At 34.6% G+C, this 12,840-nt stretch overlaps 1 protein-coding gene across 1 annotated transcript in view; it reads left to right on the top strand.

The window, feature by feature from the left end:
• The first annotated feature begins 2,310 nt into the window (after nucleotides 1–2,310).
• The window catches only part of LOC106464555 (corticotropin-releasing factor-binding protein-like), a 49,887-nt gene continuing 39,357 nt past the window's right edge, over nucleotides 2,311–12,840 (top strand). The window contains exon 1 of the mRNA XM_022392289.1: nucleotides 2,311–2,504. Within this exon, the coding sequence (XP_022247997.1) occupies nucleotides 2,439–2,504 (66 nt within the window). The 5' untranslated portion in view covers nucleotides 2,311–2,438. The remainder of the gene's footprint in view (nucleotides 2,505–12,840) is intronic.

Below are 12,840 nucleotides of genomic sequence, written 5' to 3'. Positions count from 1 at the left end.
TCTGGTCTGACGATATGAAAAATATCTCTTATTTAATAGACTTTGATCCAGTTAAGTCGCGAATTCAGGGTTAAGAATTATTCTTAAGTCAAATACAAGTCAGTTCGCTGATAATGAAAGTTAAAAATGTTATGTAATATGTAGTAATTTGAACTTGGTTATATGTAAGCACAGTTGTAAGGACACTTTTTTACCCAGAAATACTCAGTACAAACTAAAATATAACTACCCATATTTGTCATACAACTCTTCATAATGCTCACTTTTCTCTTGGAAAAATGTTTTATTATCATATGTACCATATGGAACTGGCAGATGTATTGAAATTGTTTTTATATCAACATATTCATGAGTTATTCAAGCAGCAATAAGTAGTTTCATATGCTTGAGTCTATGTACATGATACAGTATTATTTTTACATTTTTGTTGGATAGCTTAATGGGAACAAGATTTTCTTCCATGTGAACAATAAATTGAATTATTGTGTATCAGAAAATTGAGTGAAATTTAGTTTATTTCAGGGACTAGTTGTTAGCTTTCCGTGTTAGATGAAAAATAAAATTTCAAAGATGAATAAACGTCCGACAAAATTAGTTTTCTTTATTATCATGTTTTTTAATTTGGAGGTCTTTTGGTTTGTATGTTTTAGCGCGAAGCTACACAATGGCTATCTCCGTTATAAGCCCTCAACCTTACCTTTGAGCCACCTAGAGACATAGTTGGGAAAATGTGTTTTATAACATTGCTCGATTGGCAATCTATAAAAGTACTTATTTCATATGCTTTCAAAACATTTGTTTTGTAAAACAAGGGATCGTAAGGATTTAAAATTCTTCAGTTTGATGTTGTGTAACTAAAAACACACACACACACACACAATTATTTCATTTAAAATTATGCCCGATTTATTCTCTTTAAGCAAAGAAAACGAAAAGACTGAAACCTAATTTATTTAAACCTTAAGGGGTGATACATATATATAATCTTGGTTACTTGAAAGTATTACAACAAGGTTGAAATATTCAAAATAAAATGACCAAAGTAATCAAGATATTGGTTAGAAAACAGCTGTAGATATAGGAACAGTAAGTTGTCTTACATTTAAAATAACTATGTACATTTTGTAATGTATGTTGCATGAAATAGATCAATATTGAATAAGATATCACACAGATACATACACTCATATAGGTATATTAAAACCTTATATTTACCTCAAAGTAAATAATAATTCACTCTTAATAATATTAAGCTAAAAAACTTTAACTTTTGAAATTACTAGCACTTCCAAGCAATATGTGTACAGTCTATTTAAGCTTTGGCAGAAGTGTGGAGTTTATAAGAAACTCACATCTTACAAAGTTGGTTCACTTTATTTGTTTTTAAGCACAAAGCTACACAAATGGGTTATTTGTGTTGTGCCCAGTGCCGGTATCGAAACCCGATTTTTATCGTAATAAGTTCTCACACTCACTGCTGAGCAACCGGAGAGGGAGGGGGTCACGTTTTATAAGGGGCTTAGCATGGCCAGATGGGTAGGGCGCTTGACTCGCACTCTGAGGGTGGCGGGTTCGAATCCCCATCCCATCAAACATGCCCGCCCTTTCAGCCGTGGGGACGTTATAATGTGACGGTCAATCCCACTATTCGTTGGTAAAAAAGTAGCCCAAGAGTTGACGGTAGTGGTGATGACTAGCTGCTGCCTTCCCTCTAGTCTTTCACTGCTAAATTAGGGACGCCTAGTGCAGATAGCCCTTGTGTAGCTTTGCGAGAAATTAAAAAACAAAGAAAGGTTTTATGAGGATTCCATTTTAAACATTTATTTAATGGTCATCACCAAGCTTTTTTTTTTATTCAATGAAATTACCCAAAAATGAATGCCACTCTTTCGTAGTGATAATCCGTTGAACGCCATTCTGTGTTATTACTTACACAATAATCTGTAAGTGCTGGTTCTGGTGTCATATATGTGTATATTTATTTTGCTATTAAAGATATAAATCTTGATTTTCGTGCTCTTATAATAGACAAAAATGCAATGTTTTGTGATTCCAGATGTTTCATATCGAGATTTTTAACGTGAGGAAGACTATATTTTTATATGTTTTTGTATAAGTGTTATATTAGCGTTTATTTATTATACTCATGTATGGTGGGCTGAGTTCAAACATTTAACGTTTGGAGATGGATTCTCATAAACGGTGTCATAAACAGTAGCGCTACCTTCCGACACAATAACCAAATAGAATTACCAGCGAACATATAAAGGAGGCAGCAGGTTAGCAACCAAGTACAGGCGAGAGGTGAGAAGTTATCGCTTTGAAAGACTAAACCTTCCAGAGGAACGACGTTGCAAACACTAGAAGCTCCTGCTGCACGTTCTTATCACCAAGATCTTTTCAGTTTTACCGTTGTATCGAGTAAAGCTTGGAACAACATGAAATCTTTCTTACTTATTCTAGTATTCATAGTAGTACCAAGCGCACCAACTCCCGTTCAACAGGTAGGTATGAGGATATCTCATGAAAATGAATAGTTATTTATCAGTAAAGCTGAAAAAAAAGCTGTGGTCAGAAGTTTAAATGTAAATAGACTAAGATTTATAAATCAACACAAGATGTCATAAGCTCATGTGTCATAATATTTAATAAAATATTGTATTTCTATGGGAATGAAAGCGTAGAGTTTATATTTTTATATAGTTGAATTTGGTCTTACAGCTATATATATTTTAAAAACTTCCACTCACCAAAATACTGATGCAATAGAATCTAGGAAGTTAGAACTATCATTACAATATGTAAAAGAAAGTCATTCAGTTATTGTTCTACCAAAACATTGTTTTATAGTCCAGCCTAGGACATACAGATTTTAGAAGTATAACTCTTGTTTGTACGGCCCGGCATGGCCAGGTGGTTAGGGAGCTCGACTCGCACTCTCCAGGTCGCGGGTTCGAATCTCCGTCACACTAAACATGCTCGCCCTTTCAGCCTGTGACGGTCAATCCCACTATTCGTTGGTAAAAGAGTAGCCCAAGAGTTGGCGGTGGGTGGTGATGACTAGCTGCCTTCTCTCTAGTCTTAAACTGCTAAATTAGGGAAGGCTAGCGCAGATAGCACTCGTGTAGCTTTGCGCGAAATTCAAAACAAACAAACAAACAACTAATCACTACATGACATCATTCACTCAAGAAAAATTCCAGAAAGATGAAACAAATTATTCGTTGACCCTTGTAAAATAGTTTTGATTGTTTGCTTAAGAGTAGATTTGATGGATTAAATCAAATCTGTTTTATCAAATCTCTCGGTATTTTAGAAATATCTATTGACAAAAACGACAAGCAAAGCTGGTCTTCAGGATATAAGAAAATTTTAAGATACTTTGATGAATAGTTTAATTCTCTTTTGGCTAGTTTAAGATTACTTAAGTGATCATTAATTAAAATAGTTTTTAAATATCAACCGAAACAAAAATTACTATTTATTTTTTTAAAGTGTAATGTAGCTGGTCCGATTTAAACAGTTACATTGAAATTATAAGGCTCAATGGTAAATAGGTAAATACATCCTGACGCATAAAAATGTTTAAAGATTACATCCTGAATTTATGAACATCTTTATATCTTAGATGATGCGGCGTAACTACTATCAAGTTCTTACACTTTTTTAAACATACATCCTACTAAATCAAAAGTTTAATAAAACGTGTGTTACGTTTCGAAGTTTCGACTGAGTTTTGTCTTTGGGATTTATAATTTTTTGCATAAGGCACTCAGGGATGCATGGTGGGAACGTAGGGATCTTATTATCTATATATTAAGAAATGATGTGTGATGAATTGTGTTTTTTAGATTCGTTTCGTCATGATGCGTTTACTTTTATATGATACAGATGAAATTTTTTCATCACAGTTTGTACATTTAAAAATGATGTATAATGGAGCTTGCACGTTATTTTGTTTTGCCATGATGTTTTTGTGTGTGTGTGTGTGTGCAGTGAAGGTGGCATTTTTTTTACCACGATGTTTGTTCATTCATCGACATCTTTATGTGGTTTTAGATGTTTCGTTGCAGCATTGATAAATCTAAACATTTGTGTAATATCTTTTCTACCTTTAAAAATGATTTTTGGTGTTTTTAGACCCCAAGAAAGAATTGTTATATTCCGGGTTTTTGTAAAATATGGAGATATTTCTTCAGCTATTTGTACCAGACATGGGATATTTGTATTTGAATGCATTTGAATACAGATTTGGAAGTATTAGTACTGCTTCTAACCTGCTGACACATCTGAAGGAAAGCTTCTTTTGTATTCACCAAATTTCTAGACTGTCATTAATATATCTGTAGCACGAAAATTTCTCCACAGAAAACAATGTACTATAATAAGTCATCTGATAGATGAAATCTTCGCTTTCTATTGGTTATAAACTATATAGCATTCAACGTCAGAGAGAACTATTTACAAATCCTGAAAGAGAGGATGTGACAGGTGGGTGTAGCAAGAGGGTCTGATTTTTTATTTGAAGTCTACGTATACAAACAAAATTGAAGGATATGAAATTTAAGCTTGAACTGAGCAATGACAACATTATAATGAGTAATTTACGTTAAATTTCATACTTATTGGAGTAGTAGTAAATAGATTAGAGAAGAGGGGCTACTTAGAGAAAAAAAGTCACATTTTTCACACTAGGGAAAATTCAGGATTTTTTAATAAAAAATGACTTATAAAATTAAGAACTCAAACTTATATATCATTAAAATATGGATTATTAGTTACGATTTTATTCTATGCTAATCGGTATAACATGAACAGAAAACAATTTAATTAATTTTAGAATGTAACTTATTAAAAACATCGTGACATGCGCAATAAAGGATACCCGTGGCGAGAGGGTTAAATCAGATCAATATTCTCCAATCACCTTAAAACTTATTGTATTAAATGGTTATTAATCTAGTCAATTCATTTTGAGGTGGCTACTAAACTGCCTTCAGTGGTACATGAACAATTCATACTTCCTACTGATAGATTTGGTCACATCAAGGCAAGGTTTAAGTATTGTGAGAGGACTATTTCTACTTCAGGAAAAAAAAACACTTCTAACCTGCTGACACATCTGAAGGAAAGCCTCTTTATTATTTTTGTTAATATGAACTACATTCTATGTAAATTATACAATATAATATAGGTAAACTAAATTTCTCATGTGTGTTTAACTATATGTTTGTTTTGTTTTGTTTTTGAATTTCGCGCAAAGCTACACGAGGGCTATCTGCGCTAATCGTCCCTAATTTATCACTGAGATAGGAAGACAGCTAGTCATCACCACCCACCGACAACTCTTGGGCTACTCTTTTACCAATGAATAGTGGGATTGACCGTCACTCATAACGCCCCCACGGCTGAAAGGGCGAGCATGTTTGGTGTGACGGGGATTCGAACCCTCAGATTGCGAGTCGAGCGCCCTAACCATCTGGCCATGCCGGGCCTTAACTATATGTTATATTATTATCATTTATTTAGTATTATATGCTTTCATTAATTTTATTATAAACTATATTCTGTATTATATAATTGAGATATTCATCTCTATATAATGATTTCTTTTTTATTATTATTAACTATATTCTATGTTATATAATTGAAATATTCATCTATATATTACGATTTCTTTTTTTATAATTTTTATTATTATCAACTATATTCTATGTTATATAATTGAGATATTTAGCTATATGTTACGATTTCTTTTTATTATTTTTATCATTATAAACTATACTCTATAGTTCAGTTAAATATCTCATGTTTTGAACTATATTCATTATAATCATTTATTATTATATGTTGTTGATTATTTTTATTATAAACTATATTCCATATTATACAACTGAGATACGCTTTTGTATTTGTGGTGCCCCCCCCCCCCCAGTGGCACAGCGGGATGTCTGCGGACTTACGACGCTAGAAACCGTTTTCGATACCCTTGGTGAACAGAGCACAGATTGCCCATTGTGAAGCTTTGTGCTTAATTCCAAACAAACAAGAATTTATGGCGTAATCATGAGCTACAGAAGTCTGCATCTGGCTCTGATACTTTCGCCCAGGTGCAGCAGCTTACAGTAGCAGCGTGTTGTAAATCAACTAAATATATGTCTACACACACTCGTTAGAAGCACATCACTAACAATCTCGTCAATTTTATTGCCGGTACACTGTAACCCTTTGTGGAGTCAAAAGATTTTCAAGATTTAATGGCAGCCAAGGATTCTCGGTATATTTTTCCCAGTCGCAATCAGCTGTCCACAATGTTGATTGAGAGCAGGTTTGATGAAGTTTAACAAAAAGTCATCTCTTTAATACAACTTGTATCCAATATCAATTTCACTATGGATATCTGGAGTAGCAGACAATTGAGCAGCTTTCTTGGAGTCACTGGTCATTTTTTACTCGACAGAATATTGCAAACAGTCATGCTGGCATGTCAGCGTATGAGGGAGCGTCACACATATGATAACACTGCATCTCAATATGATGAAATGATAAATCTCTTTAACATCAACAACAAGGTGTCATATGTAACATCTGATAACGCATCCAACGTGACAATAGCTTGCTGCTTGCCTGGACTTTAACAGCAAACCCGACCTAGTGTGAGAGAAGGTTCTAGCTTATCTAGAGATAGTGATCCAGCAGATGAACTTTTGGATGAATCTAAATCAACAGACAATTGATCCGAATTTCTTCCTGAATATGACCCCTCACATGAGGGATGGCATGAAAAAAGCTGGATCACTGCTGAAAGTAATTTTCAAAGCATCAGTCATATTATCCTACTTTCTAAAACCAACGCAAGCAACTGTTCTACTTGAGGGAGAGGCTAGAGTTTAGTTGGTAACACGATGAAACACAGAAATTAAGATGAATAAGTCTTTATCGAAAATTCCTCAGTAGAAGTTGGATAATCTAGATACGGGTACATCGAAACTTACTTGTCATCATCAAACTGTGCTTGCAGATTTTGTGACAATACTGACGCCTTTGAAGTGGCAACATATTTCACCCAGGGTCAAAACATTGTTACCTTCAATTATGTAGTGCCATGTGTTTATGGGCTGATGACTGAGACTGACAGCATGCAGTACAGATATAATTTCAATCTTGTCTCTGCACTGAAGAAATCTGTTCATGCCCGGCTGACTCAGTACAAGCAACGAAGTATCTTCTGCTTGGCTGCTGTATTGGATCCCAGTTTTAAACTTGACTGATGTTTCATTAGACCTATGGTTTATGAATCCAATCAAATGCTTCTGCAACAAGAGGTCAAAAAAGTTTCCTTAACAAATAATCCTAGAACCATGGAATCAAAAGAGGACTGTAAATTCCCTCCTTACAAAGGAAGTAAGCTCTTCAGTTTGTTTGCTGCTTCCAAGAAACCAGTCACCTCAAATTTAGAGGATACAGAGATCAACCCCTACATTGATAGTCCCCCCATTCCTGCAGAAAGTAACTCTCTAGATTATTGGAAGATCCATGAAAAAAGACTTTCCTACCCTATCTCTACTAGCCAGACGCTACTTGAGTGTTCCAGCATTCACTGCCCCTATTGAGCGTTGGTTTAGCATTAGAGACAAAACCCTTCAACCTGATTGCTGCTGCCTCACAGACAAGACATTTGAGAGACAGATGCTCATAAAGAACAATGGACAGTTATAATAACTATAAGTCTCCTTTAAAATATATATATATATTGTTCTAAAACTTTGTTATTGCATTTTGAAAAATAAAAGTATTGAAATATTATTATTTGTTCAAATTTTGTTTGTTTCCGTTTATAAAAAGTTTGTTTCATAAAATAAAAGTATTGAAATCTTATCATCTGCTGTTTTATCATTATGGCATATTACCTGACAAAGTATTCATGAATAAATTCCTATGTATTCGTATTCGAGTAGTTAGCATTTTTCTTGTATTCGTTTTCGTATTCATAAAAATATGAAGTATTCGTATTTGTATTCGATTAATGACCTACAGTATTCGACTCATCCTTGATTTGTATGTATAAAGATATAAAGTCAGGAGGTTTGTGCATAAAGATGCTAAGTCAAGTATTGATAATAATTGTTTCTAAAGAGTAAAATGCAATAAGCAATCAGTTTATTTTCTAACCCAACTAGTAATTAACAACAAGAATATAATAGCATTACTTGAACTAAAATTGACATTCATCTTTTAAAAAAAATGTATTTTTATAATACATATTTACATTACATCCGTTTACATAAACCTGAAGAATACTATTCAACCTTACTTGCATTTTCTAAGAACAATATTTTAGGTCCTATGCTGCCCTTTGAAATACCTTCTGTATCGTCAATTTATTATATCTGGAGACCATAATTACTTATTATTACAAAGTACCCTCAATTTCCATGGTAACAAAATTCTGCGTTGGATGGTGAGGTCATTCATTCATACACCACACATTTTGACAAACTTTCCACAGATCCTTCACTTTATTTGGACTTTGGCTACCGCGACCATCTTTAAGCAAACCAAAACACAAATGTTCATTACAGTTTCATTGGCGAGCTCAACTAGTATGTGGTCGAATGTAATTGCTCAGATTCTAGTTTCTTGGTTCATCTTTCTCATGAAAACAGCTGTGAATGAGGTGTGATTGGAAGTGTACAAACTTTTGGTTTGTCAGTTTCCTCTGTTTTAAATCCTTTTTCATTGTCTAGTTTACAGTACCAGAATATATTATTTAATTACACCACTCAGTTTGACTTCCTTCATGAAAATACAGTATTGCATATGGCTTCTTGAGTCGGAAGGTTCTCTTTCTTAACCACAGCTGTAATTGTTGGATAAAAGTGTTGCTATGAGTTGGCTTGGGATGGGATTCTGGAGCCGGTTACTGTTCTAAATGTTCTGCTGTGTGAGTACTTCCACATCCAAGGTAAGCATTGAATGCTTCCTTTTTATAAATGTCGCATCCTTTGGCGCTGCGTTGTTTAATAATCTAGGCATATGGACATTTTTCTCCAGAGTTTATTTTTATATTATTCAAACCATAATACTACCTGTGGTGGTGTTGCGTTAATGAATGGTTGGAAATTAGGCGTGAACCAAATATAAGATGCTAAACTTGCCCCCTTGTATTACGCCTTGAATAAGCTGCGATGTCCAACTACATTAGCATGTAAAAATTTTTAAATAAAGTGCGATTTGTTTTACCCCCGTACAACAGCTTCATGCCGATTTAGGTAGTTTCTCAAATTTCTTTATTCATTTAAAAAGAATATTTTGTAGAAGACATTGTTGTTACTTCCTTAATGGAAAGCTACACAAAGGGCTACCAACCGTAGAGAATCGAATCCTGGTTTTAGAGTTGTAAGTCCGTAAACTTACCGCTGACCCACTGGGGGACTTTACAGAGGTCATCCAGAAAATAACATCAGAACTCCTCATCCTAGTTGTTTATAAGAATAAAATGAAATATTTAAACACATATCATGCTAAGAGAACGTTTGGAATATCTAAAATGAAAATTTTTTGTTACTTTCTTTGATATTTTGGAACAAAAGGCTATTGCAGTGAAAGCAGGCTATTGAACCAAGTGTTTCAAATTATTGTTAAAATAACACTATAACAGAATATTGTTAGAATTTTTCGACGTAATAACCAGACACTTGTCGTCCGTTATAGCTTTTCACGCTGTAACATAAGCCGAGATAGGAAAACAGCATTTATGAGGGAAATATTACGTTATGCCATCTCCGAAAAATTCCAATTGTATTTCTATATAATGTGAGAAAATTGTGCATGTAGAGGAGAGTAAATTTATGTAATTGTGGAAGAGTTTCAAAAAAGCTCGATCTTCCAGATGGCTGGGTGACTTCAAATAAAATGTGTTTCATTAAGTGGTTCCGCATCACTTCGCGATTCATTTTTATTTTATCAAATAAAATTTAAAACTATCCACTGAAATTTTAATCTATTTAAACATATTAAATTCTAGGCTTGATATGTTTCGTGCAGTTAAATAACATAAAACTGCTCCAGTTTGAGTGTAGAACACCTGGTTTCAATATCACATAAAAGAACTTATAGAAACCACTAGGTCCGGCATGGTCAGGTGGTTAGGGTGCTCGACTCGCAATCTGAGATTCACGGGTTCAAATCCCCATCCTACCAAACATGCTCGCTTTTTCAGCCGTGGGGACGTTATACCGTGACGGTCAATCCCACTATTCGTTGGTAAAAGAGTAGCCCAAGAGTTGGCGGTGGGTGGTGATGACTAGTTGCCCTCCCTCTAGTCTTACACTGGTAAATTAGGGACGGCTAGTGCAGATAGTCCTCGTGTAGCTCTGCGTGAAATTCAAAAACAAAAAAAGGGGAAAAAAAAACAATTAGCGAACACGTGGGCATGTGGCCCACATTTACAGGGCCTTTATAATGCAAGTATAATATTTGAACTATTATCTTGCACCTTTTCAGTTTAATGATTATTGCCGCTATAATGCAAATTTAATCTTTTTAACCAAGCTACGAACGGCAGTTAGTAGGCCTACTTATTTATGTACTCTAATGTAAGTCAATGCCAAATTTATGGTCCGCTTTTGGGAAATCCCCATAAAATTATTTTCGTGAAATGCCCGGGTTTCCTAAGGGGGTTGGGTAAAAAGTTTTACTTTTGTTTCAAACCTCAGGGTTGAGGAGATTCGTTTGACACCATTTCGAAGTTGGAGAGTTCAGGCGTTTAGGTTTGTTTTTTTTAATTTCGCGCAAAGCTACAAGAGGGCTATCTCTTGTACCAACGAATAGTGGGATTGACCGTCACATTATCACGCCACACGGTTAAAAGGGCGAGCATGTTTAGTGGGACGCAGATTCGAACCCGCGACCCTCAGATTGCGAGTCGAGCGCCCTAATCACCTGGCCATGCCGAGCCATCAGGCATCTAGGAGAAGTTACTGGACACACACACACACACATACACTGAATCCTATTCTATGGATATTTTCTTGTGATAACCTTTCATTCAATATTAAACAAAACATATTTTGAATGATTTAAAAATCTACTGTAATGTAATTTTATTACATTTAATCGATAAACTATCAACGCGAACAAACAATTTTAATCTGGTACTTCCTGCCAAGAAAAACACTAAAGAGTTTTGTTTGTAATTAAGCACAAAGCTACACAATGGGCTATCTATGCTCTGCCCACCATAGGTATCGAAACCCAGAGTTTTGTTGTCAGTGGTATTTTTGGTTGTGATTTTTTGGAAAAAAATAATAGAAAAGAAGTAGATTTACAAACTTTAAAACTTTGTGGATGTATTGGAACTAGTTCGCCTTTTTTTTATAAAAATTAAATTAATGCGTTAGTTTGTTTGTGATAGCAACTTAATGTAATTCTTCATTTTTCATGTACGTTAGTGACTGACTTAAAAATACATTGGTCAATAACCAATAACGTTGCCTGATGCTGCAATTAATTTTGAAGAAATAGTCGTTAACAGATCTATATATATGCAAAGCACAATAATCTGTGTGTCTGTCTGTTTGTCCGTTATATAACTAATCCTAGGTAGCTGGGCCAATCTCAACTAAACTTTGTGGGATGATAGTTTGGAACAACGAGCATGTTAATAGCAGGTTCACAACCACCTCTATCCCTCATGATTGTTGTTATTGTGCACTTATTATCTTTGACAAAAAAGCTTTATTTAATTTTCTATAACACAACATATACACAGTAAGTGGGAAGGGCACTCAGATAATGCGCTAACACTCTCCATGGAGTGCAATGAAAAAATGGCAGCCACTATTGCAATAATACTTAACTCAGATGACGTTTCTACTACAACAGCCATCATAACGTTGATATGAAGAGCCCTTTCTTGAGTTATAGCCACTTCCTACTTTGACCCGTGACCTTACAACTTCGGCCCATAAGACACTTCTACGGACAATGACCGTCAATTAATTAATAACGTGAAACTGTGGAAGAACATTAAGAGCTGGGTGTTGAAAGCGGATAACTGAAAGGACCATAACCGCCACTACTTTGGCAGCTACCTCTTTCTACAAAATCATCTTGACCATCGTATAATGTATATCATGTTTTAAGTACATACATATTGAGTTCTTAAAGCTTATGCAACACGTCTGGTGAAGTAATAATGAATACTGTAATAATATGCTATAAACAAATTGTATGACAGTTAGGATTTTTGTTTTATTTATCCTAGCATTCAATCCACATTTTTTAAAGTTCATAATCCAGAAAAATGACGGGTACCTCAGCTTGTACTTAATAAAGTGTGATAATGAGAGTGATAAAATATGCAAGTTAAAGGGAAGCAACGTTATTGATACAGTAATGTTTACAGTGTTAAATTAACCATGATATTGTAAGTGTTTGTATTTTCAACTTTGGATAAGTGTTCAGATCAGAGGTCCTAAGGTTTGGGTATAATTTTCACGAAAGTTTTGTCTTACTTTGAGTCGAATAATGAAACTGAATATCACTCTTATAACGCTGAAATATCATACTGTGTTCAGCGCATCGTGGATAGAACCTTGAATCTCTTGTTCTGCAGCTGGGTACGCTAGCATCTCAGCCACGCCAGTGTCCGATATTGTAAATCAATGTGGAAACATACTGGCATACAACAAGTTAGTTGTTACCGCCCCATTTAAATCTATACTCTTCTTATGAAAATACGATCGTTTAGCGCTTATAAAAAATAAACTAAAATACAGCCAACTCATAATGGCTAGAATTATTATTTAACTGATTGGACGTAGCCTAGAACTTAAC

Source organism: Limulus polyphemus, unplaced genomic scaffold (assembly GCF_000517525.1).
Source record: "Limulus polyphemus unplaced genomic scaffold, Limulus_polyphemus-2.1.2 Scaffold1686, whole genome shotgun sequence".
Classification (NCBI taxonomy): domain Eukaryota; kingdom Metazoa; phylum Arthropoda; class Merostomata; order Xiphosura; family Limulidae; genus Limulus; species Limulus polyphemus.
Note: the sequence above shows the minus strand (reverse complement) of the source record. Positions and strands in the feature narration are given on the sequence as shown.